General features: G+C 41.4%; 1 protein-coding gene across 1 annotated transcript in view; it reads right to left on the reverse strand.

Moving 5' to 3' along the window:
• The window catches only part of HSD17B4 (hydroxysteroid 17-beta dehydrogenase 4), an 83054-nt gene that overhangs the window by 33823 nt on the left and 21614 nt on the right, over positions 1-27617 (reverse strand). The window contains exons 8-16 of the mRNA XM_029941550.1: positions 27272-27459; positions 18113-18204; positions 14864-14888; positions 12912-13040; positions 10361-10464; positions 8854-9090; positions 5881-5932; positions 3990-4061; positions 1114-1217 (exon numbers count right to left, since the gene is read on the reverse strand). Coding sequence (XP_029797410.1) covers positions 1114-1217; positions 3990-4061; positions 5881-5932; positions 8854-9090; positions 10361-10464; positions 12912-13040; positions 14864-14888; positions 18113-18204; positions 27272-27459 — 1003 coding nt within the window. The remainder of the gene's footprint in view (positions 1-1113; positions 1218-3989; positions 4062-5880; positions 5933-8853; positions 9091-10360; positions 10465-12911; positions 13041-14863; positions 14889-18112; positions 18205-27271; positions 27460-27617) is intronic.

Below are 27617 nucleotides of genomic sequence, written 5' to 3' on the forward strand. Positions count from 1 at the left end.
TCTCCAAGGGACCCCCTCACTCTACAAGAAGTTGTGCTGGGCGGGGGAACGGCTTCTGGCCTCCTAGGCTTTCCTTACCCTGTGAGCAAGCGGGGGCAAGAGGGATTGCGTCCCTCAGCGTTCCCAGCCCACCATGGGCAGGGCCGAGTCCCCACTCTACACGGGGAGGCTGCGCAGAGGACGAGAATGCCCGAACTCTTAGCCACTGCCTGGAACGGAGCTTCGACACCACAAGCCGGGCGGGGGAGGGATAAAATAGGGGGGCTGGTCCTGCTGGGAAGCCAGCCTGGTCCTGCGCTGGGGGCAGGGCCAAGGAGCCTATGCTTCCTCTGCGTATGCCTAGACTGGAGTGCCATCATGCTGAGCCCTGGAGAGAGAAGGCGGCCGTGGCTCAAATGCCACAGATCCTCGGTGTTCTCACCAAGATAAAGACTTCCTTGAATAAATATTTCCTATAGGCCCTTAGGACAATCCCCAGACGCTTTAAATGGTTTTCTTTTTGTCTTAACTTTCCCCCATTATGTGTTCTGACTGACTCACTGGGAGAGGGTCCGGGGGCTGCTCACACCCCCATTCCAGAGGCAGCTTCTCAATACCGCTTTAAGCGCACTTCATTTATACAGTATAATCTCATTACCTCAAATAAAGCAGAGGTAAAGCCCAGGTTAAATTAAAAGCAAAATCCAAAAACATATTTTTAGGAAAAAAAAATGTTTTCAGACAGAATTGGAGAACTAAAGAGTAACTAGAGTCATCTTACACAAGACAAGTGCGTAAGTCGTTTAATGAATGAAGATTTTATTTTGTACAAGGATCACTCGCATGTGTTGGGTTTTCCTAAAGATTTCTGGGTGATGCAAAGTTTGTAGAAGGAAGTAAAAACATTCCCATAATGTCCCAGCCAGACGTCTCTGTATAATATGTGTTATATATTAAAATACGCAAACATAAATAGCATTTCCAATTAATTCAAGGATACTCTGATTCGAAGAAGTGTGAGCTACTGATGATCTATCTACTCTGTTAAATTACACATATGGTAATATGGTAAGTTCAGAACATACACATGATACTTACATACCCCTATATTTTGCTTCTAAAGCCACAGCCTACCTTGACTTTGTCTGATGTCCGTTTCCCACCAATGCCACCACAGCCAACGATGAAGACAGAGAACTGATTATAACACACAAGTTCCTTCTCAAAATAAGAATAGACTGAAAAGCAAATGAAAGAAAAAGTCAAGGAAGTTCTTACCAAAAGACATGACCAGTAAACCAAGACATGATCAGCAATTCCTTTAAAAGTTTCAAAAACAAAATCTAGTCACTAGAAGGTCTGATAAGTTAAAGAGTCTGGTTTACAAAGCATCATTTTAATTCCACCGCTCCCGGTCTCTAGAAGGCAGAGTGCCCCAGGCCTTCACATACCCTTTCTTGACTATGAAATAGCACTTTCTCTCCCCTCTTCTTAAACCTCCCAACTGCCTCTCCTATCTCAACTGTCTCCATCTCAAACCTCTCCATTTCACAAAACCCCACTGTCCAGTGCAGGGATCCACATTCTCCAACATTCACACACGCTGCCAAAGGACTCAAAGAGATCCCGGAGAAGCACCTGTGCGGCTCAGACGCCCCTCCCCGGCTCGCACTCTCTCTCTCGAAGTAAATAAATAAATACATAAACATTTAAAAAAATAATAAAAGAGGGGCGCCTAGGTGGATCAGTCAGTTAAGTGTCTGACTCTTGATTTTGGCTCAGGTCACAATCTCACAGTTCATGAGTTCAAGCCCCACAATCAGGCTCTGGGCTGACAGTGCCTGCTTGGAATTCACCCTCTCCCCCCTCTCTGCCCCTCCCCTGCTCTCACTCTCTCTCTCTCTCTCTCTCTCAAAATAAATAAATTAAAAAAATTTTTTTACAAATACTTAAAAAAAAAAAGAACCTAAAATACAAAAAAAAAAAAAAAAAAGTAAGGATCAAGGTATAAGCTTCAGGAGGGCACAATCATGGGTGAGTTGCTCACCATCATATTCCTAGCAATCAGAATAGTACCTGGGAAAGAAAAGGCACCTAACCAATATTTATTAAATTAATGAGTAATACGTAAATGATATGAGTTAATGAATAAGTAAGCAAATGATGAAGGAATGTAGGACAGCTGCCCCTCTTTCTACTGACTTCCTAGTGAGAGTGTGAGTACTCTCTACATTGCCACCTCTAGAAAACCAGAAATACAACTTTGAACTGCATACTAAACAAAAAATGTAATTATAACAAAAATAAGAAAGGTCATGGCAATTTGTCCTTAAATTGAGATTTTTATCTGTATTAGACAGGAAATTGGATATCTGATTTCATTTGCACTTTGTCTACAAATTCTAATACATTATTACCCAATACCAAGCTGTAGTTAAATAAATGGAGCAGGTCAAGAGAAAATCGTAAAAATGAAAGCTAAGGTTACTGTAGAAACTTCATTCTATGGCATGTCACACATTTGGTGCTCGGGGAGAAGAGTGAAAGAAAGAGCACCTGGGTGGCCATTGGCCAAGCACCTGAATCTAAATTTGAGCTTGGGTCATGATCTCACAGTTCGTGGGATTGAGCCCCATGTCAGGCTCTGCATTGACAGCATGGAGCCTGCTTGGGATTCTCTCTCTCTCCCTCTCTCGCTGTCCTTCCCCCCCACTCTCTCTCTCAAAATAATAAACTTAAAAGTAGTAACAATAAAAATTCAAAAAAAAGAAAACTAGGATAGTTTCAGCCAAATCTTGGCCAACTTCCGGAATGACAAGAAAACACAAAAATCTAAAACAGAGGTGGGAGGAGGAGGAAGAGGAAGACAAGAAAGGCAGTAAAAGGAAAAGAAAAGACATACTGTGAAACACTATGAGCTAACACAAACAATGTAGTTGGAGAATGGTTGAGAGCATCAAAAATGTTCTCAACATAATATGTAGTAAAAACAAAGCAAGTTCCCAAAAAGCATATACAGTACGAACTTCTCTGTATTTAGAACAAGGATGATGAAGCCTGTATTCCAACTATTAGACAACAGTGAACTTCCCACTCCAATCTATTTCCAAAATTTTTGACAATAAAGATCTATTTCTTAACATTTTTTTGGTTTCTTTACTTATTTTGAGAGAGAGAGAGAGAGAAAGAGAGCAAGCGCGTGCACACACACACACGAGCAGAGGAAGGGCAGAGAGAGAGGCAGAGAGAAAATCCCAAGCAGGTTCCACGCTGTCAGTGCAGAGCCTGGTGCGGGGCTCAATCTCATAAACCATGAGATCATGACCTGAACTGAAATCAAGAGTTGAATGCTTAACTGACTGAGCCACCCAGGCGCCCCAAGATCTATTTCTTCTTAGACTTGAGAATAAATAAATTTTAGGCAATGTATCTTGAGCTGATGTCTAATTACTAGTATGCCAACCTTTACTGAACTACTATAATCTTTTCTTTCCCCACTGCAAATAAAATATAGCTGTGGTGATTAAACCACATTTGAGTTCAACAGGCTTGAATGGACACTGTTAGGTACTTAGCCACCATTTATGAAAATGATTGAGGGGTCAAATATGTTCCAAGTTCCAAAGAGCTAAACAAAGACCAGCGTATCTACAATACAGCCCAAGTATCCAGTGATGGCTGTCAATGTGTTGCTTCCTGCCAAATCCAAACTCCAGGCGCCACTATGTTCTCTGGACCAGCACAGTTCCCACCTCTGTGCTCTGGTCATGTGGCCTCAAATTCCCTGAAACGCCCTGCTTTTCCCATCTCTACCCCAACCTGCTCCATCTCCCCATCCAAGCTTATTTTCTAAGAGCTTACAAACTTTTAGAATGCTGATCTTTATCTTGCTTTCTCACAAATTGGAAGATGAATGAACTTACTGATCAGTTTCTTTGGTGAAGCGTCACGTTACACACACAAGGCCTGTCGATCTAACAATATTATTATAAAAATTAAAAGTGACTTACCATCGATAAGAATTACTAAACCAGATCCTTTATCTAGGACATCAGCAACAACAGCTTCACTTTTAAAGGTTCCTGAAATGAACAGCAAAATCAATCAATCTGTTTTTTAAAAGACCATTATATTAAGACCTGAGAGAATTTAACAAAACTTCTACTGTAAGTCCAGCAAAACTACAAAGTTAGGTTTTAAAATAGTTTTCAAGGTACTACTGAATCATTCAACATTAAAAGGAAAGAGAGTACCTTAGTCACTATGTTTGAAACGTCAACTAGACCTAACATAATAACGATCAAACTTTTAAAACCCACAAAATCTGGAGACCAGCACATCCTGAACCAGATCATGGTCTAGTTCACAATGCACACAAAGGGATGCTGTTAGGTTTCTTGTCCTCCATCTAATGCTTCTTTTCTACCCCCAGTAGGGGTCACATGGCCTCTGACAGTGCCACTGAGGCTGACAAATCTGGTGAGAGGCACAGAGATGCTGACTTCACTCTCCTGATGCCTGGGGTCCTGCGACTCATCACCTGCTGGGTTTGATGGGAAGATTATAAATAGCAGTAGTACCTTAGCTTTCTGCAGTTTAAAGAGGTTCCAAACCATAAGTGTCTCCAATTTTGAATATTCCTATTTATTAGAGAGGCAGCTTTCAAAGTACTTAAAGAAGACACATAGAAGCTTCTAAAGAAAAATAATTCATGAGAAACGTAACTTGAGGATAAAGAGGTACAAGAAATTAAGAAAAATATTTTCCACAGCTTCCTATTCATATCATTTTCCAGTTGTAGGGATTTAAAATGCCTAAAAGCAGGAATCTCCCTTACACACTCCTACTTCCCTGATTCCCAAGGGAGCCCACAGCAGGCGGCGCCGCCGCCACACCGCGCGCTCACGGCGCATGCGCGCACAAACCCTCCGCGGCGGCGATCCGGGCACTGTGATTTTACTTAAAATAACAGGTAATGTACTAGCACGTGCTAAGTCGCCGCGTCGGTAGGTAGCCAGGCTAGAAAACTCTGCCTTCCTTGCCCATGGCAGGTAACCGGCGAAGTCTGATGAAGGCAGTCCCCACACAGCGCCTCAGGTAAGAACAGCTGTGTGAAAACGGCGGCCGTGACACTGAAATAAGGTAAATCGGCTTTAAACCATAGGGATCTCATCCGATTTTAGTAAAATAAAAAGCTTTGGGAAAACATTAAAGGAGGATTCTCGCCACGTGCTGACTTGCACGTTACATAAGGTGAAATCATAAGCACGTTTTTTGTATTTTACCACCTTATTTGGTCAGTATTTAATGGAACAATATGATGACATTAGAGGGCTGAAACAAATCTTCAAATTATAGTGGGAGAATAAGAAAAGCAGCTCTACTCAGATCTAGTATCTAATGTCTCAGATATTCCTGAGAAAAAGAAAATTCACTATTAAGGCAGACCTGATTTTATTTACTCTAAAAGAGAACAGGAAAAGTTAATTACATGATATTCTCTATCTTTTACTGTGGTTTGCTTTATGGAAATTGCTACTGACATAAATACCTGAGAAAGGAATCAAAGAGTATTATTATGTGCAGGAATCATAGCTGCTTATATACAATTACGCAGTTTAGAACACGCATTCACAACAGAGACTCCTTTTCAGTTGTTAAAGACACATACCTCATTGGAGATATGCTGTTTGTATTTTGAAATAATGTATTAAATAAGACTATTAAAAGGCAAAGGTTAAGGACACCAAAACAGGTCCTGCTTCGCATCAATCAATTCTAACGACATCCAGGCCTTGTGAAATGACTTGTATGCCAGTTTAACACAATGACACAGTTTGGAAGGTTAGTCAGGAAACAAAATCAGGGTATGACCGAGGAATCCGTGGATCAAGTACTCACCTGATCTGGGAAGTGGTTTGTATAACTCCAAGTATTGCTCCCCATGGAGAGCCTATGTTAGGGTGAAAAACATTGTATTAGCAGACTTTCCTCTTCCCCAAGCTGTGCTGTGAATATCACAAGTGATATTTCACTGGCCACACGCTCCCATCACTACTCCCCCCTTCCTCCCCGAATTATGTATCTCAGTCTGGCTTCTACTTCTTAATCACAATCATAATCAATCACATTCAGAAATAATCAGCCTCCCAATCTAAAGACTGTCAGATCTTTTGGAGCAGAAAAGATATCTTGTGTTCTTTTTTGACATTCATAAATCCCTACTGACTGATAATTATGGATTGCTTGCTGATGCAAACACTAAACTAGGCTATATTTCCAGTGCTTACCACTGTGCCTGCAACATAATGGCCTTTTAACATGTATCTGTTGAATCAAAATGGATAAATTGGGGGTGTCTCGGTGGCTCAGTCGGTTGAGCATCCCAACTCTCGATTTTACCTCAGATCACGATCCCAGGGTCATAGGTTCAAGCCCTGCATTGGGCTCTGTGCTGAGCATGGAGCCTGCCTAAGATTTAAGATTCCCTCTCCCTCGCTCACACACCTTCTCTTTCTCTCTCTCAAGTAAAAAATATGTTAGGGCGCCTGGGTGGCTCAGTCGGTTCAGCCTCTGACTTCAGCTCAGGTCATGATCTCACGGTCTGTGGGTTTGGGCCCCGCTGTATCAACAGCTCGGAGCCTGGAGCCTGCTTCGGATTCTGTGTCTCCCTCTCTCTCTATCCCTCCCCTGCTCTTGCTCTTCCTCTTGCTCTGTCTCTGTCTCTCTCTCTCAAAAATAAGTAAAAAATTTAAAAACAAAATAAAACAAAACAAAGTAAGTTTTAAATGAATTTCAAATCACACATACCAAATACAAACGACTCAACTAAAACACAAGAGTTTTACAACCATGTTCAAAGTAAAAGCACTATCATTGTCAATATTTCCTTAGTGTAAACCCTTATAAATTATCTATAGATACAGCTATAGACATAGACACATCTTATAAATTATCTATCAGTAAATACTAAGGACATTGTGTAACCCGAGAGCCATTTAACCTCAATGTATGGAAGCAAGAATACACCAATATTTGTAGGAAAATAATAGTAAAGAAGAACCAAAACCTGCCCCACATACGCAAGTGACCACACCCCACTGCCGTGGGACACCTTTAATTCCCCCTTTCTCAGAACCCAGAAGGGGGTAAAAATGAGACAAGTGGCGGACGGCCGCTGTGTCAAATGGCCTGGAAACTCAAGGCTGGGAAGACAGGGATTGCAGGTCACGAGGGCTATCATTTCTGGCCACAGACTGTGAACACCATTTATGATTTTTCCAACTCCTCCTGACTCTGAAGGAGTATAGTGCAGAATTCTGAAACATTTGCTTTAACTGGTTGCACTTCCATTATCTGAACAGAACTGTACACAGCAAATACCATGGGACAGTGACTAAAACAACAAACTGCCTGGTCCGTATCTCTTGCCTCCCTCCCGATGCCTCAGATACTCAAATAAAGTAAGTTCTCACAGATGCAGAGCCGCAATGGGCTCATCGATCCTCCAGTAAATGGGTCCTCTAATCACCAAAGTCACAGACATTGGCTCAGAGCTCTAGGATCCCTGGACTCATTATCTGAACCTCAACTCCAAGAAATGAAACATGTCCCATCTCAAAAGTGTTCTCACAGTTGTTCACTCCTTCCTTCTTGAAACAATTTGTTCATTCTGCTTCTCAAATACACGTTCTCCTGATACTCGTCCACGCTCTCACCTCACCGGTCATTCCTTCTCGGTCTCCCTTGCTGATTCTTCCTCGTGTCTTCAACCTCTCAACACTTGTAGGGTCCCTGAGCCCAGGCTCCTCTCTACTTACGCTCACGTTATGTGACTTCATCTAGTCTTGGGTCTTCAAATATCACTTACAGTCTCAGAACCCCAGTGAGACCTCCCCGCTCAAACTCAAGACTCAAATATTCAACTGCCCATTTGACATCTCCACTTGATTGTATAGGAGAATCTCAGATCTGTCCAAAGCCAACTCCTGACCATCCCCACCTTAAAGTAATTGTATATATCTATCTTACTATATTCTACATAACTACTATACATACTAAGTATATTGTATACGATTAATTATAAATAATGTATAGAAACATATATGCATATATTTCATCCCAGTTACAAAAAAGTCACCTATGACGACTCCTTCCGTTGACTCACATCCAGCCTTTTGTTTAAATTACTTTAACAGGCTCCTAACTGGTTTGCCTGCTTCTGCTTGGCCCCCATATAATCTGTTCTCCACAGAGCAGCAAAAATGAGCCTGTGAGTGAACATGGCCGGGTCATGTCACTCCTAGAGCTGCCTCCCATGTTAGTTAATCAGAGCCTAAGCTGAAGTCCTCATGACTACAAGGCCCTCTTCTCCTACCACGGCCCCTCGGGTTCACCCAGCAGCTAGTCTGGCCCCCTTGCTGCCCTACAAACAAGCCAAGTACGCACCTGCCTCAGGGCCTTTCACACGTGTTCTCGCTGTCTCAAAGACTCTTCCCAGATCACTACCTGGCTCACTCCTTCACCACCATCACCAAGCAAGAAAGATCCCATTTGTCTTACAGATAAGGAAGCCAGGCTTTGGGAAGTTCTGGACCCTTGGTCAAAGAGCAAGTAAATGGCAGAGAGAGGATTAAGACCATTGGGTCAGGGTCCTGGGACTGGACCGAATTGCTCTTTTCTTCTCTCTGCTTGCCCTTTCAGCTGTCTCTGCTCTTGTGTGCTTAAAAAAGGAAAATCAAAAGATACGCTAAATCTTAATTCCTGAGCCAACCACCACAAGCTATTTTATTACTACACAATTAAGGTGACATTTATCAATCATATTTGAGGAAACCAAAGAAAAGCAAAATAAAGATTTCTTATTAGGCATACCTTCTCCAAGCTGACCGGAAGCTCAGGAATCTCTCCTAGCCCTCCACCTACTATGGGTTTCTGAGCGATAATAACTCCAAACGTAGGCAAGCAGGAGAAATCAGAGCTTCCTTCATATATAAACTTCATATCTTTTGGCTCCTTCACCGATGCCCCCACGCCAAGGGCATACATAATAGTTTCCAGCTCCGTGTAAGCAGTAGAAAATGGAGGGAATTTATAGCCAATGACTCCAGCCTATGAGACAGGGAAAGGAAGTTATTTTTCCACTGATATTTTTGTCAAATCCTTAACATTTTAACTTTTTCAAAACTATTAACTGCTTATGCACCTGGTTTTTGCTTTTGAAGAGAGGTGACTAGGGTGTCATGTTGGTGACTTTCATGGAGTGTCAAAATTGTTTCATTAGATTTTATTTTAATAGAAACCGATTAGAAAGTGTGTGAGAAAGAACTCCATTTACAGATAAGAACTTTTTTTATAATTTGTTTCTTACTAACTGTATGTCTCATTTTCAAATTTCCTATCTCTATTGGTGAGAAGCCCTATTAATTCAGCAACTATTACAAACTCAAAAATACAAAAAATAATAATGATAATGAATAGGTCATAAATAAGGATAGTGAAATGCCCTATAGGAGCTATTGTATAAATTCAATGCAAACAGATGAGCAACATGGCCTCAGAATGGTTTTAATGAGATTTTACCTTAAGCTCTCCACTAGGAATGTCCCTCATCTAGCTGGATATTGTGTTTTTCTACTTAGTGAGGCTATGTCTCGCTAACGTGTGAAGTAGATATTACGTTAAAAAGAAATGATGTCCAATCACCAACCACTTTCATTGTTCCTCCTTGTTGCAGGAGTCAGCAAACAAGGGCCAAGAGCGAAGGATGGGTTTACATTTTTAAAGAGTGGTTTAAAAAAAAAGAAAAACAGGGAGAATATGTGACCAGGAATAGCATGTGGTCCACAAAGTCAAAAGCATTTACTTTCCCTTTCCCGGAAAAGTTTGCCAACTCCTGTTCTAGGGTAAAATCAGATTTATAACCGGACCATATTCTCAGGGTTAAAATTGGATTGTTAACTTTATCACTGTGTCTGCCCTGAGTCACAAAACACCAAAATCTAATGCATTAAATGATTTATTTCTCGCTATTTATGCGCTACAATTTTTGTTTAAAGGCTAAGTACAGGAGACAGTAAATCAGCAAACTTCACACGAGCCACAGCTACCATTCCAGTAGAATTTCTGACACAGCGGGAGGCCCTTTATCTGCGGTGATGTGGAAAGAGTTCCGAAATACAACCTATCAATGCTTTCCCTAAAAAAAAAAAAAAAAAAAAAAAAAAAAAAAGCTCAAAAGAGTCTTGTCGCTTATCTTTCCTATTTAACAATGAACTAATAGCTTGGAAGATATTTTTGTATGAGAGAAAAGAGAAAGGCTAAAAAAGAAAAGAGAATCTCAAGAAAGTGCACAGCATTTAGGCTTTTCTCTCCCACGTACAAATCCCGATACCGCTGGTGACGCCGTCTGACTCGTGTGGTTTGTTGACACTCCTCCACCGGAGTCGATCTTACTTACAACTCCAATTATCCCGCCGACGGATTCTAGAAACAGTAATAACAGCAAAGATGTTTCTGTTACAGACGTGACTAAGAAAAGCAGCAACGTGCTAGATAAGCATTCCTCTAACAGTGAGCGAGCCTGCCACAGGACCTTTGCAGGCACTCGTGAACCAAATATAGGTCAGACTATTACAGGAAGAAACTGTGAAAGACTGAAATAGACCAGAGATCACTGGGTGTTTTCACTGGAAAACAAAGAACTGTCCAACATACTCCTCCTGGGTTCTGATTCCCAGGAGGCCCTGAGGTTTGCAGTGTCTTTGATCGATTTTACAACTCTGTAAAGTAGGACCCTTCTCCAGAGACATGCAAGTTTTGGTGAAGGAAAAAAAAACTTCCCTTCTCTCCCCATCATCCCCCCTCCTCCAGGAAAGACCAAGGCCAAGATTATCCCCTGAACGCTGCCACGTTTCAGGGGATAGCTAGCTGTGAAGTGAGCACCACAAATTCCTCCAGAGAAAACCATGATTATGACTAGAGACTGCAGACAGGGTTCAGAAGCTACTGTCTGGGGTCTAAAAGGTTAATAAAGGAGACCCATGGGAATGCCACATATGCCAGATGGTTCCAAACACTCTGGGACCTAACAAACTTTAGAGGTAGAAGCCTCCTTCTAGCCTCGGACAAAATCTATAAGCAAACTACAGACTGATGTGACCAGGGATGTGGGCCAGCTTCTTGCTTCTGAATCCTGCCCTCACTGCCCCACTAAGAATGTTGCCAAAGGGAGGCTCTGAACTGAAAGTCTCCTTGCCACGGGCTGAAAGCACACGCAGAGAGGCAGGCAACCTGTGTTAATGCGGCTCCAGCCCCGAGAAGGCCCGGGCCGGCTATGGCGTTCCTCTGGGATTCAGTTCCGTCATGGGCAAGCCGAGAACGGTTCTACAGAAAATGTGACACGTTTCTTCTAAGTCTACTTCCAACATATATTTTCATTTAGGATTATGTAATTCATTTAGCTTTTCATGTCTAAGTGGAACTTTGTCATCAGAGGAACGTTTTTAATATATTTCTTTTTTTTTTCCCCTTTCACTCATTTTCACTGATGGGTGACTGTTATTCACAGGCTAAACTGATCACAAACGGGAAAATACGGAATATAGAAAATGCTACCATTAATAATAACCTAACAGTCGTGTTATCATCTGGTTGAGGGGCAGCGTGATGAAAATTTTGATGAGGGTACCAGGAGGCAGGAAAATGTCGTTAAAGGGGGTAAAAATATAAGAACAGTCATTTTTTCAGATGTATTCTCCTACTGCATATAAAATCACTATGAGAAAAAGAAAAAGGTTTGTCTATAAAATAATCCTGAATCATTATCTTTCCCAGAAAAATCCTATAAACTCCATATACTTAAAAAGATGAATAAATAAAAACTTCATATAGTACATGCATATGTGAGTTACACTAAAAAAAAACATGTCTTTTACTGGTTGTCTATTCCTGTGGCAAATTGTAGACGATTGGAAAGTTCCAGGTAACAAGCATTTGCTGAATCCTTTCTGAGTTGGGCACCCAGCAAGCACCAAATACAAATGAAGTGCCTACAAGACACAGTCCCTGCCTCCAAAGGAACTCCCTGTGCAGTTAAGAAACCACAGTTTTACAAAACAGAAGCCGCTCTGAGCAGATGCTGTGGTCAGAGTTCAGCTAAGAGAGAGAGATCAGCAGCGCCTGAAGTTCCTGGGGAGGTCTGCTTGAACTCCCAGGGCCTGAGTTTAGATTTCTAGAGAAACAGTCAGGTCAGGAGAAGTGATAAAGGCAGGAAGGGGCATTTTAAAGTTTTTTTATTTCTCATTTATTTTTGAGAAAGACAGAGAGAGGGAGTGCAGGGGAGGGGCAGAGAGAGAGGGAGAATGCCAAGCTCCACGCCGACATGGGGCTGGAACTCACAGAACGGCTGGATCAGGACCTGAGCTGAAAGGAAGAACTGGACGCTGACCTGCCTGAGCCGCCCAGGGGCCCCGGAAAGGGGGATCTGAGAAGGGCAGAGACACAGCAGCAAAGACGAAGAGCTAAAACAACACGAAAGCTACTCACTAGACAGAAAAGAACTCCGACTAAATGAAACTGGCCTAGTGAACTTTTTGGGGAATAGAGAAAAGTCAGGCAGGGTAAGCAGTGTCTGGTTAGACAAGACTCCGAAACGAACCACCAGACAGGGCGGAGATGCCTGGAGCACAAAGGTGAACAGCTCATGCCGTCCCCCGCCCCCACACGGGCACCCCGAACGCAGGGTTACAAAACCCAACAGAAAAACGGACAGTGGGGATTGACACGCGTATCTTAAATCTGCAGAGTGCCGACAGCCCCTGGGCTAGAAACCATGTGCTAGGTAAAACCAGAAGGCCAGTCTGGAAGAGGAGAGAGAGAGCGCTCTGTGGCCCCTGGCTTCCCGGCAGGGACTGGAGAGACCGGGCCTCTACCTTGAATCCTCTGCGGCTTGGTGGCGTTCTCGAAGTCACAGATCTTCTTCCAGTCAGCCTGCACCGCCTCGGGGGTCATGCGCTTATTCTTCTGCCGCACGACGGCGCCCAGGGCCCGCTCCCAGCGCACTGTCACAGAAACAAGACCAAGACGCTGAGCGCAGAGTCTAGGAGGGACACAGGACATAAAACTCTGAGCCCCTGAGGTGTTTTGTTTGTTGGTTTTTTCATGCAAGAGAAAGGGAATTCAGGGGGGACAAAAAGATTCTCACGTCTGAAAAGCTCTACTACAAGCCTTTTAAAGGCATTTTTCTTGAAATAACAAGCCCTTGAGGATAATGTGAATTTTTTAAAAAATATATTTAAAGCTGAAGGGAAAATGCTCTCTCCACCCATTCCAGACACCACTAAAGGCAGACTGTAATGCTGAACCAGAAAAATGTTAATTCTATATGATCACACCAAAAGACTGACTTCACGATCAAAGATCACTCAGGTGATATGCCCCAAGATCTTTGCTGAACAGCGAAGTGAGGGATAACCAAATTAATGTGTCACACAGTCCCAGATAACCCTCCCAGGACCCCCCTTTGCTCTTGCTCCTTCTCCACAGGAGAAGCATAGGGAAGATTTACGAAAAGCATTACTGCTGGAGAAATTCTGTGAGGAGAATTTTTAAGACTGTTTGTTGCCTTTCAAAAAGCCCAAGGAATAAAATAACCAATGGTAACCTTATTCAGACATATTGGTCAGATTTGGATGATTATTAAATTGAAGCTTTGTCTCAGGGAATGCCAGAAACACATGCTTCTGGAGTTTTCTTATTGATAAAGTCTCAGAAAAAACTTTTTTTGCAGAAATTGATTTCCTTTCTTAAATGGATATCCTGAGACACTTATGTTGAACACGCTTCAGTATATATGGTACTTTAATAACTAAAGAGGACAGTCATTCATGATGAAAATATGGATACTCTATGTTGTATCAATGCCCTACAGTAATAGCAACCTTTTAAATAATTCCATTAATTCTGGTACCAGCAGCCAACCGAAAACTTGACTTGGGATATTAGAATTTTTCACAAATTTTTAAATATCATGAGGCAATTATCCAATGTGGAGCTCACAAGATTGGGGAGCTGGGGAAAGAGACGGTTGAGGCCAAATGAGTTTACTATTGGACCAGAGGGCAATAATTCCCAGACATCAGTTGCAATTTCTGTCTCAGCAAGTTGTCCACTGTGATTCCTGACCGTCACCTCCTGATGTCTCTCATGGCCCCAGGAAAAAAAGATTCAAATGAGAGAATTGGAGAATTTGCCTGCTGTGCTGTCTAGGACAGGACTCTTCCCATCTTTGCAAAACAGCCCCCTTAACTCATTTCTCTGCAGAAACAGCAAGAACAATCACGCGGGGGCACGTGGGTGTCTCAGCATTCCGAATCCGATTTCGGCTCAGGGCATGACCCCATGGTTCCTGAGTTCAAGCCCCAGCACCGGGCTTCATGCTGACGGTGTGGAGCCTCCTTGGGATTCTCTTTCCCTGTCTCTCTGCCACTCTCTGACTCGCACATATGCACATGCCCTTTTTATCTCTCTCTCAAAAATAGATAAACTTTATTGAAAAAAATCATGTGGGACACCAGACGAAGGAGGACAAACAGACTGTGCTGTCGGAAAGAACAGCCAGGTATGCACAGGTCAGACGACTCCTGAGTAAGGGCTGCCACCAGGGAAAAAAACCCTCAACAGTTTCTTGAAAATGCCAAAGGCCTTCAGGACAGCTTCCACACTTGAGAATGCCCGCTGGTATAACCGTGTTTGAGTGTGAATATGCGTGCACGAGCTCCGACAGTTAGCCATCTGGCAAGACCTTTATCCAGCTCCAGTTGGACGTGCAAGGTTAAAAACACGGAAACAACGTATGGCAAATCAAAAACTAGAAGAGACTTACATTTTCCAATCCATCCTCCTCCAACCTACCAAAAAGAGGGAAGACAGTTATACCATCTACAGTGAATCACAAAGAGAACTTTTTAAGTTAGAAGAACAGGCTATTATACTACGAGTATTAGAAGGCTGGATGACAATGGCTGCAAATAATACAGTTCTGCACAAGTCCGCAGGCTCCATGATTTTGCTTTGTTCATGGTAACAGAGTAGAAATATAAAGCAACATAAGGTGGTAGACAATGCATACAGTGGAAAAGCATGACTGATGTCAGAAACTAAAGCTTTAGGGCTGCCTGAGTGGCTCAGTCGGTTAAGCATCCAACTTCGGCTCAGGTCATGATCTTGCTGTTCAAGAGTTTGAGCCCCACACCAGGCTCTGTGCTGACAGCTCAGAGCCTGGAGTCTGCTTCAGATTCTGTGTCTCCCTCTCTCTCTGCTCCTCCCCTGCTCGTGCTCTGTCTCTCTCAAATATAAGTAAACATTTAAAATAAATTTTTTTAAAAACCTAAGGCTTTATACAAAATCTTCTACTCACCAGTTGAGTGACCCTCATCAAATCATTTGAACCCTAAATCCAAGTTTTCCCCATGTAAGATAAGGATAATAGTCTTCATGAGATAACCATTAAGGGGAAGTAATATAAAACAGTAAGACTGCCCCACACAACACAGGATGAAATAACACATCCCTCTCGAAAGAGCTAGTGAATAAAAACATAAATGGAAAGAAAACAAAATTTGGGGTTTGACTTAAACAACTACAAATAGTCATTTTAATAAAATACCTTTAAAGAGAAAAGGCAAAGGACCAAATATATTAATTGAAAGATAATTTTTTTTCTGGAGGTCACACAGGGAATCCCCAGAAGAGAGTGTCTGATGTTAGGGGAAAAAATCTTCAAGCACCACAACTACAACGTGTTAGAACTTATCATGAGAATTCCACAGGCAGAGGACCAGAGAATATGTGTCAGCAGACAGCACACACATTGGTGGCTCCAGGTCAAGGGCATGGCTTTTTATCACGCTTTGGCTCTGTGTGAATATGCCCACAACTTTTACAACAGACCAGTCAGCTCTGATGCTGGCAGGGCAGACAAGTCGGCAGTGGTTTCAGTAACAGACAAGGCAGATACCATACTGTACCACAGGCGGGGAGTGGTGCAAGAAGCTCTAAGCTCCTCCGGGTCTAGAAACAGGGGCTCTGAGCGAGCCAAAGAGTCTCTGTCTCACCCTCTAGGTACATCTCAGAACTTGGCAAACCAAGTGGCAAAATTTACTTTCGAGGTTTAAGCTGAGATATTACAGATGTTTCTAAGTTTTATCAATCACGCATACCAAATGTTCCTCACTAAAAATGTTCATGGCACAAAATACGACATATAAAACTGTACCTATAACATGACCTTTGCTATAGGTTTCGCTGTATGTGCAAATTGTAGGTCTAAGAAAAGAGACTATTCATGTAAGATACACATCTAGGGACACCTGGTGGCTCAGTGGGTTAAGTGTCCGACTTCAGCTCAGGTCATGATCTCATGGTTTGTGGGTTCGAGCCCCACATTGGGCTCATTGCTGATCGCTCAGAGCCTGGAGCCTGCTTCAGATTCTGTGTCTCCCTGTCACTCTGTCCCTCCCCTGCTCGTGCTCTGTGTCTTTCTCTCCCCCTCAAAAATAAACAACATTAAAAAACTTAAAAAGTTGCACATCTAATAAAAGACTGGAAGAATACAGAAAAAATATTAATAGTAGTTACCTCCAGAGAAGGGTAATATGGATGGTTTTTATTTTCTTATCTATAATTTCCTATGTATTTGAAATTTTCTATAAAAATAGGATTTTTATCCACAGAATTAGTAATAAAAATTCCTTAATGACATAAAAGACAGGCCAAATTCTGAACCCAAGATGGTTTGGTATTATGAAAGCTGTAAAGTTCTGAAAACGTTCCTTTCACCCCTAATTTTCCACAATTTGCATTCAATGTCTTGTGTTTAAGAAAATGGAGGCACACATCTCTGCTTAGACATGTGTACATTACTTTTAATTTTATCAACTTCTTATTCATATGCATCCGGTTAATATAGGATTCACTTTCAACTAAACCAGGTAATTCTGCTACCAAGAAAGATTTTTGGACGTCACAGGATTCTTCATATAATAAGTTCATTATTACCACAGAGAAGCAAATAAAGGTGGGGTGGGGAATCTAAAATATAACAGTACTGGGGGAAAAAAAGATCACACTCAAATGAGGAATCAAAAATGTATAAATTGGCATAAAGAGATCTAAAACCACTTTGATTATGAAGTAAAAACTGGATCTCACTGGATGGTTGGGTTATGTGTGCTTATTTTTACAATAAACATTTAAAGCTCTACATCAAGGAAAAATAAGAATGTTTATTTTGAAAGTTAAAATACATAATAGGTTGTGTTTACTGACCGAGGCTGCCCAGACTAAACTTCTGCTACAGGGACAGAGCAGTTACAGTTGCAGGGTAACTGTTAGACCCACTGCTAAGAGTTTAAAAATAGGTATCTCATTACCATGACAAAAGGCCAAGAAAACTGACGCTCGGGGACATTAATTTGTACAATATTTCAGCAAGCCAGCAACTGTCAAAACAGAGAATTCAAAACCCAGCCTGGCTCACTTTAAACCGTAAACCCTATTCTCCTACTTTAACATTCAGGTTCCCAAACCAAATGAAACCTTCTTCATTTGACTAAACACCTCTAACCAGCCACATTTTCATTTGGTAAGAATATTAAAAATAAAGAAACATGGAAAAACAGAACTTATCAAGTTGCTGTTACTTTCTCAAAAAAGAACATTCACCAACACTTCCTTAGTCAACCATAATATTTAAAAAATACACAAGTGAGGGGCGCCTGGATGGCTCAGTCGATTAAGTATCTGCCTCTTGATCTTGGCTCAGGTCATGACCTCATGGTTTGTGAGATCGAGCCCTGTGTCAGGCTCTGTGCTGACCACACAGCACCTGCTTGGGATTCTCTCTCCCTCTTTCTCTTTCTCTGCCCCTCCCCTAGTCACATTCTGTCTCTGTCTGTCTCTTTTCTCTCTCTCAAAATAAGTAAATAAGCATTAAAGAAAAATACACAAGTGATATCATATGATGCAGATCTTTCCACATGTGAGCAGGTGGGAAATATTATTGTTTAAATCATTTTTTTATGTTTAATCACACAGCCGTTGTTTTGAGAGAAAGCAGGAAGGGGCAGAATACCTCGAACAAGCCGCCGTTCTCCTCACAGCTCTCGTGGCAAAGCCAGAGGACCAGGGGGGCCACGTAATCAGGCTTCAAAGCTTCCAGGAGCTCTAAAACACATCCCAAAAATGTTTATGAGCAAGTATACATATTCAGTCAATGATTCTGCTTTCTGCAAACTCCTTACTTATAAATCTGGGTAATTCAGACACTTTTAAATAAGAACAAAATCAGGTGTACAAAACTGATCGGTCTAACATTCAAAGCTTTTGAAAGAACTGTTTCATCGCTTCCAACTTTGAAGGTGATTTCAACAGATACACCTTTCCAAGAGGGGCACGCAGCATTCAGGAGAACCAAGTGAGAGCTAGCTAGGCGACAACTGGTGAGCAAAACTCTACTTAAAACGAGGAAGTGAAGTAACCGTTCATCTCCAAAACTATGTGGCTCTCCCAGCAATTCAACCAGGAGCTACAAATACGAAACAGCCGCCACAATTGTAATGGCGGTAAGATAACGATGTGAAATGAAGCCTGTAGCCATCACTGATGAGTAACAGAGGGTAAGAAATATGCCCCACTGCATACTTTCTCTGAGCAACTCAGCAGAGTAGAAAGGAACCGGCACATCTTGGAGATGTTGTGGGTTTGGTTCCAGACATCACAATAAAGCAAATATCCCAATAAAGCTAGTCAAGTGGATTTTCTGGTTCCCCAGTGCATATAAAGGTTATGTTCACGCTACCCTGTCATCAGTTAAAATGTACATTAACATTGTGCCTAAAAAAACAATGTACATAGTTTATTTTAAAACAATGGGTCACCTGGGTGGCCACCCAGTCAGTTAAGCATCCAACTCTTGATTTTGGCTCAGGTCATGATCTCACGGTTCATGGGTCTGAGCCCCGCATCCAGCTCTGTGCTGACAGCTAGCTCAGAGCCTGGAGCCTGCTTCGGATTCTGTGTCTCCCTCTCTCTCTGGCCCTCCCCTGCTCATGCTGTCTCTCTCTCAAAAATAAATAAAAACATTTAAAAATTAAAAAGAAAAAAACATGAAAGTTGAAATGACTCCTTGTAGCAGGCCTGAAAACAACATTAATCTCCATCTCCATGGGAGCTCTTGGGCGAGCTGGTGCACTGTTAAATGAACAGTAATATTGTGAAAGGGATCTTCTCTTCTGAGGACTAGGTCTCAACAGTGGGCCTACAATATTCAGTAAACCCTGCTATAAACACACGTGCTGTCACCAAGGCTTTGTTGTTCCATTACAGAGCACAGGCAGAGTAGATTTTGCATAATTCTTAAGGGTCCGAGAATTTTCAGAATGGTAAATGAGCACTGGCATCAATATAAAGTCACCAGTTGCCCGGGGCGTCTGGGTGGCTCAGTCAGTTAAGTGTCTGACTTCAGCTCAGGTCTTGATCTCAGGATCCATGAGTTCAAGCCCTGCATCAGATTCTGTGCTGACAGCTTAGAGCCTGCAGCCTGCTTCAGACTCTGTGTCTCCTTCTTTCCCTGCCCCTCTCCCACGCATTCTCTGTCTCTGTCTCTCAAAAATGAATGAATGCTAAAAAAAAAAATTAAAGGCACCAGCTGCATTAGTCCCTAACATGAGAGTCTTTAAAGCCAGGCACTGACTTCTCGTTGGCTATGAAAATCCTAGACGGCATTTTCTACCAAAAGAAGGCTGTTTCATCTGCATTAAAAATCTTCTGTTTAGTCACCTTCATGAATTATCTCACTAGATCTTCCGGATAATCTGCTGCAGCTTCTGTATCGGCACCTACCACTTCACCTTGCAGTTTGATGATACAAGGACGGCTTCTTTCCTTAAACCTCATGAACCGACATCTGCTGGCCTCAAACTTTTATTCCGCACCTTCCTCACCTCTCGGCCTTCACAGAATTGAAGTTAGGGCCTTGCTTTGGATTAGGCTTTGCCTTAAGGCAATGTGATGGCCAGTCTGATCTTCTATCCAGACCGCCAAAACTTTTTCCACATCAGCTATTAGCTGTTTTGCTTTCTCATCATTTATGTGTTCACTGGGAGCAACACTTTTAAGAACTTTTCCTTTGTCTTCACAACTTGGCTGTTGGCACAAGAAGCCTAGCTTTCTGCCTATTTCATCTTTTGACATGCCTTCCTCACTAAACTTAATCATTCCTAGCTTTTGATTTAAAGTGAGAAATGTGTGAGAGTCACACTTACCAACTACTGTAGGGTTATTGAGTGGTTTAATTTCATTATTGTTGTGTCTCAAGGAACAATCTCCAGCAATTAAAAAAAATACAAAAAATAACAGATGTACACACAAAATAGTATTAACAGGCCTCACAACACAAAATGGTAGGAAAAAAATTTCAAATATGCCGATGGTACAATAATTGTAAAGAAACTATATCAGTTAAAAAAGATATTGCCAGATTTGATTTTTTTAAATTAACCAAGATAAGCAGTTTACAAAAGAAATGTCTGCAAAAGAAAGGCATGGAAAAAGTGCAAGTAAAAAATTAAAAAGAAAAGAAATAACAGGAAAATATCTTTCCACAAAAAACACCTATTTTAACATTAGATGACAAAATAGACTTTAAAAAATTAAAGATAGTAAAGGAATATAACAATAATAAACAAATCAACTAACAGGAAAGATTTAATAATTATATACACACACAGTGTCAATAAAATAGCCTCAAAATTTTCAAATCCAAAACTGACAGAAATACAGGAGGAAACTAGTATTTATTTGTATATTAATTCCAAAGCATGAGAATACATCTTGCTCAATTAAGAAGCTGAGCTTTAAAAAACCCGATAAACATATAGAATATTTATAATTATTAGGCTTGCTGTGCTATAAAGAGTTCTGCTACCATCAACTAGAAGATACTCTTTCTTCTCAAGAACACAATGAACATTCACAAAAATTGATCATATATATTAGCCTGTTAAGAATATCTCCAGAAATTCCAAATGATCACCGTACACAGATCATGTTTTCTAACTATAAAGCAATTAAGTTTGAAACCAATAACAAAAAAAGTAGCAATTAAATACCAATTTATTTGAAAATTTAAAGTATGCGTGCCACCTTTTTGAGAAAATATATTTGCAAAACACATCTACAAAACATCAGAAAAGAATTCCTACATATTATTGGGTGTTGTATGGAAACCAATGTGACAATAAATTACATTTAAAAAAAAGAATTCTTAAATATTAACAAGAAAATGACAAGTATTCAATATCAAAATGGCCCAAAACACATGTCCTGGCACTTGACGGAAGAACACGTCTGGCCAATGAGCAAGCACATAAATAGAAGCAAAGTCATCAGGAAACACGGAAGTCAGTAACACGATGACATACCGTTTTATACTCACTGGATTCACATATAGGGACAATGTCAAGCCTCGGAAAGGACTAGGGTGTAGGGAAAGGGTTAACTCAGCAGGCCTGCATTGCTCACACTGCTCACACACAATCCTGAGAGGTCAGTCTGCAAGACTGGCCCTAGCAGGTCCCAGGAGATGAGCTCTGTGCTTTCTGCCTCTTAAGAGTAAGCCTGAGTCTCTTGGCCATGCTGAACTACTTTGACCAGATAGTTTGTGTCAACAATGTGATTTATGAAGAGGCCCATCTTGGCTCCCAGGGGCTGGAGTGTGACTAGCTGAGGGCAGTCACACAGGGGCTGTATGCTTACATGACTGACCTCCCTTAAGGAGCCTGAATACCAGCGCTCATGGGAGCTGCCCTGCATGGCAATACTTCACACATTCTTTCAAACACCACTGCTGGGAGAAGTAAGTGTGTGTGTCCTGGTCACCAGGAAGCTTGTGCTTCGTTTCTCCTGAACTTCACCCCATGTGGCCTTCCCCTGTGCAGACTTTTTTAAAGTTTTATTTATTTATTGTGAGAGAGAAAAAGAGAGAGAAAGAGAGAGCAAGGAAGGCAGAGAGAGGGGGAGAGAATCCCAAGCAGGCTCCATGCTCGTGATTTGAACCCAAATCAGGAGTTGGATGCTTAACCAACTGAGCCACCCAGCTGCCCTCCCCTTTGCAGATTTTAATCTGTGTCCTTTCATAGTAAAAAAGCATAACTGTGAGCTTAACACCTTTGTCTGAGTTCTTTAACTTCTAGAGGATCATCAAGCCTGAGGGCAATCTCAGAGACCCTAACCCAACCACAGATCAGGGAGAACTCCGTAACCCTGGGGGTTGGTTAAACTGGTTTAATCCATTTGAGAATAACTTAGCATTAACTTAAATTCAGCACTTCCACGTTCTAGAATTCGGAATTTTACTCTCAAGTACACACACCAGAAAAAATCTTGTTCATGTGAGCAGGACACATGTATGAGAACAGCAACACTGCTCAAAGAAGCAAATAAATTAGAACAAATCAAGACGTCCATTAATAAGAATGAGATAAATTCACACCATGGACTACTATACATACCAGTAAAAAGATATGACCTACAGCTATACATATCATAAATTAATCTTAGAAATGTAACACTGCATGGGGAGAAAAAAGAAAATTACAGAAGAAAATATGATATAATATCATGAGGATCAAAAACAACCAAATGAAAAAGTATTTAGCCACTGTATTTATAATTTCTTAAAAAAAGAATAAGGGAAGGAGAACCAAACATTCTCTTTAAGAGTTACCTCTTGTGGGAGCTGGGGGTTGGGGGAGGGGTTGGGATAAACAGGTAACAATGAGAGAGGCAAGTCTGAGACGCCCGGGTTTGGGGGCTGCATGACAGCTCGTCTTCAAGATGGCAGTCCGCTCCCACAATGTACCAGAAGTGGTCTGTGTGACCAGTAAGATGAGAGACAAGGGATGGTATGTCACTTCTGAAATTGGATCATGAAAGATACTGCAACTTCTGTCATGGTGGCTGTTTCTCTCTTTTCAAATCACTGGCTCTGGGGAAACCAGTTACCGTATCCAGACGAGTCCTGTGGAGAACCCCACATGTCCGGAGACTGAGGCCTCTAGGGAGCAGCTAGGAAAGAATGGAGGTCCCTTGCCAACCGTCATGTACGTGTACCGGCTTGGAGATGGGCCCTCCAGCCCAGTCAAGCTTTCACATTACTGGGGTTCCAGCAAACAACTTCACCTTCAGTAAGCCTTCATTAGAGACCCACAGCTTCCCCGCTATGCCACTCTAGATTCCTGACCCCAGAAGCTGCGAGAGGGAATAAACGTGTGTGGTCTGAATCCATGAAATTTTATGATAATTTATTACACAACAATAACTAATATAGCTTGAAAAGTTATTTGTGGATGTTTAGTTATGATTCTTTTATCTCATAAAAGACATGTAAGTTACATACACTGCTTCTGATTTACCACACATATTTCAAAGGGGGAAATGAGACTGCAAATGTTTCCCCGCCTTCCTTATGACATCAGGTTCTTTAACAAATAATTCTCTTTGATAGCTTGTAAGTGGATAGTCAAGAGGAAGAAAAAAAACTCTGGGACAAAGTAAATTTTCAGCATTCCTTAAACTGTAAAACAGTAACAAAAACCAATATAAGAACGGCAAACATTTAGAATTTGAAGGGTCTTTTAAAAATGATCTACAAATTGAACGTTCTTCTAAAAATGATCTACAATTTCCCTTACTTTAAAAACAGGTCCAGAAAGATCAAGTCAGCTGTCTAAAGTAGATCTTACTTTCCCAACTTCTTTTACTAGACTATGGTGGGTATAAAGAATACTACTTCACACATTTACCTAACTGCCCTGGAGGTAGAGATCTGTTCAGATAAATGGAAGCTACATTAGTAACAAAAAACAAATTAAAACCTAAAGTTCTCAGTATTTTCTTGAAAATTTACTGCTTCTCAAAGAGTGTAGGACCAATGGCAAAAACAAATGACTTAGGTAGAAGTCTACCAAAAGAATGATAAACACAAAATTCTAAATAGTGTTGATCTCATGGCATGAAACAGAGGGTAGAAAAGGGGATACAAAATGAGAATGCAAGTTATTGGCGATGCTCCACTTCTGGGGTGGAGTAGCAAGTTCACGACTACTCATTGTATTTCTATGCTTTTCTTCTTGCCAGTAACCTACATTGTTCTGCATATATTTGAAATATCCTACTTAAAAGGAAAAAAGATTATGGTATCTGTCCATATAATTTGGTTCTTTAACAAGAATTACCATGATATGAATATGAGAATGTTTTGAAATATTCTCAAAACAAAGAATTTTGAAAATAACTTTCTTTTTAAAATGGTCTTGGGGCACCTGGGGGCTCAGTCCGTCAACCATCTGACTTACGCTCAGGTCATGATCTCAGGGTTCATGAATTCAAGCCCCACATCAGGCTCTGTGCTGACAGCTCAGAGCCTGGAGTTGCTTCAGATTCTGTGTTTCCCTCTCTCTGCCCCTCCCCCACTCACATTCTGTCTCTCTCTCTCAAAAATAAACATTAAAAAAAATTTTTTAGTCAAATATTATTTAAACATATTTAAAAATATGTTTAAAAAACCAGAAGTATTAAAAACCACAAGGTTGTCCACTAGTCAAGTAGTCTATTATATAGTTAAGTATAAAAATAAGCTCTCAATCACACATTTAAATTTTACATTTTCAAAGAACAAAGTTGGAAGACTCCTATTACCTGAGTTCAAGACTCACTAAAGAACTACAGTAATCAAGAGACACCTGGATGGTTCAGTCAGTTAAGCATCAGACTCTTAATTTGGGCTCAGGTCATAATCTCATAATAGTGACATCAAGCCCCATGTCAGGCTGAGCCTGCTTAAGAGACTCTCTCTCCCTCTCCCTTTGCTCCTCCCCCTCTTGCACTAACTTTGTCAAAAACAAAACAAAACAAAACAACAAACAAAAAAACTAGAGTAATCAAAACTTCCTGGCGTTGATAAAAGGCCAGATGCACAGATCAGTGAACAGAACACAGAATTCCGATATCGACCCACACCTACGAGGTCAACTGATTTCCACAAGAGGGCAAAAACAACCCAAACCAAGACCGAGTACTAATTTATAGGACAAATGATCTAGTTTCTTCAACAAATAAATGGCTTTTTTTTCCTTAAAGAACAAGCACATGTATTAAATAGAACAGTTATAGTAACAAAATGCCTGTGGACTTTATCTGGATCCCTCTGGAGGAAGCCAACTCAAAAAAGGTATCTTCTAGACAGCCAGTAAACTTTAATGTTAATTTGGTATTAGGTGATGTTAAAGAATTACTTTGTTTGGTGTGATGATGGCTTTGTGGTTATAGCATCCTTATCTACAGAGATACATTTCCAAGAATTTATTAGGTGAAATATAAAGAGGAAGGTGGAGTGAAATAGTTAAGTGTTGAAAGAAAAAAAACTACCAACCCAGGATCCCGTTATCCGTGAAACCACCCTTCAAAAGTGAAAAAGATTAAGGGGAACAAAAGACAAGCTATAGAGTGAGTGTGTGTGTGTGTGTGTGTGTGTGTGTGTGTGTGTGTGCGCACGCACATGCAAAACACGTATGTGATCAAGAACTTGTTTACAAAATATGCAAAGAATGCTAAAAACTCAACAGTAAGAAAACAAACCTCCCAATTTAAAAATGAGCAAAAGACGTGAACAGACACATCACAGGAGTGGACAGATAAATGGCAAATAAGCACAGGACAAACTGCACATCACATCATTAGGGAGCCGCAAATTGAAACAGACCTATGAGAAGGCCTAAAAGGCAGAAGACTGACAACGGTAAATGCTGGCAAAGATGTGGAGCAATGAAAGCTCTCCTCCATTGCGGGTGGGACTACAGCATGACACGCCCCTTCTGGAAAGCAGTGTGGAGATTTCTTACAAAGCTAAACACTCTTAAAATACAATCCAGCAACTATGCACCTTTTTATTTCCGCAAACAAGTTAAAAACTATGTTCCCACAAAAACCTGAACATGGCGGGGCGGGAAGGGGGCACTGGGTGGCTCAGTGAGTTAAGCGTCCAACTCCTGATTTGGCTCAGGGCATGATTTCACAGTTCATGGAATGAAGCCCTGCCTTGGGCTCTGTGCTAACAACAGAGCTTGCTTGGAATTCTCTCTCACCCTCTCTCTCTGCCCCTCGTCCACTCATGCACACACACTCATGGTCTCTCTCTCTCTCAAACCAAAGAAACTTAAAAAAAAAAATGGGGGTAGGGGTGCCTGGGTGGCTCAGCTGGTTAAGCATACACCTCTGGCTCAGGTCATGATCTCACAGTTCGTGGGTTCAAACCCCACATCAGGCTCTGTGCTGACAGCTCAGAGCCTAAAGCCTGCTTCTGATTCTGTGTCTCCTCTCTGCTCCTTTCCTGCTCATGCTCTATCTCTCTCTCAAAAATAAATTAACATTAAAAAAACTTTTAATTTTTTTAGCTGCACATGAATGTTTACAGCAGCTTTTATTCACAATTGCCAAAAGCCGGCAACAACTATGAGTCTCCTCAGTAGGGGAAGGAGCCGTGGCCCCTCCACCCCAGAGAACGTTATTCCCGGACAACGAGAAGCAAACTTCAGTCCTCCCAGAGGCTTGGGGAGGAGGGAAGGAAAGAGGGGACATGGAGGGCAGCGAAACTATTCTGCAGAGTAGACTTCTAGATAGAACAGTGGGTATAGGACGTCCTGCACTGGTGAAAACCCATGCAACTACACAAGCAGAGAGCCCGAGAGCGAACGACGGACTTGAGTTAACAAGTGGACCAACACGGGCTCCTCAGTAGTGCACTGTGCCAGGTGTCAACATGTATGAGGAAAAACTGCCTGGGAACTGTCTTCACTATCTGCCCAGTTTTTCCAGAAACCTCAAACTGTTCTAAAAAATACAGCCTATTAGTATTAAAAAATAATCATTACTATAAAACAGTACGAATGCTATTACCACCTTCTGTAAAAAGCAACAACAAAGCAAAGAGAGATATGCATTTACGGGTACATATACAGAGAAAAATGAAGTGCATCTCTGCATGGTAAAATTGTAGGTCATTTTACATTTGCTTCCTTTGTGCTTTTCTAAATTTTCTATAATGACTACAGATTATGCCTAACGCTTTTTGAAACTGTATGGTAACATATAAGTATTCAGAAAGTGAAATACTTCTGCAAAGCTCACTCTACACACTTGTAGCTATGAGCTCGGAAAAGTCTAAGTTACCCACCTTCGGTCATAACTGTCCGGGTCATCCGGGATCCGGCCATGGGGGCAATAGTGTTACAGTGAATGTTGCTTTTCTTGCCTTCAAGTGCAATACAGTTGGAAAGGCCCAGAATACCCAGCTTCGCAGCACTATAATTGGCCTGGCCAAAGTTGCCATATATGCCCGAGGCTGATGCAGTCATAATAATCCTAAAAGGAAAATCCATCTCTCAAAATCTCTTTCCCATATTTTGATAACATTGCAAACTCCAAGCCTTTTTTCTTTTTCCATACTATTGCACCTATAAATAGCAACTCTGGGGGCACCTGGGTGGCTCAGTCAGTTAAGCGTTCGACTTTGGCTCAGA

The sequence above is a fragment of the Suricata suricatta genome, chromosome 6 (genome assembly GCF_006229205.1).
Source record: "Suricata suricatta isolate VVHF042 chromosome 6, meerkat_22Aug2017_6uvM2_HiC, whole genome shotgun sequence".
In the NCBI taxonomy this organism is placed as follows: domain Eukaryota; kingdom Metazoa; phylum Chordata; class Mammalia; order Carnivora; family Herpestidae; genus Suricata; species Suricata suricatta.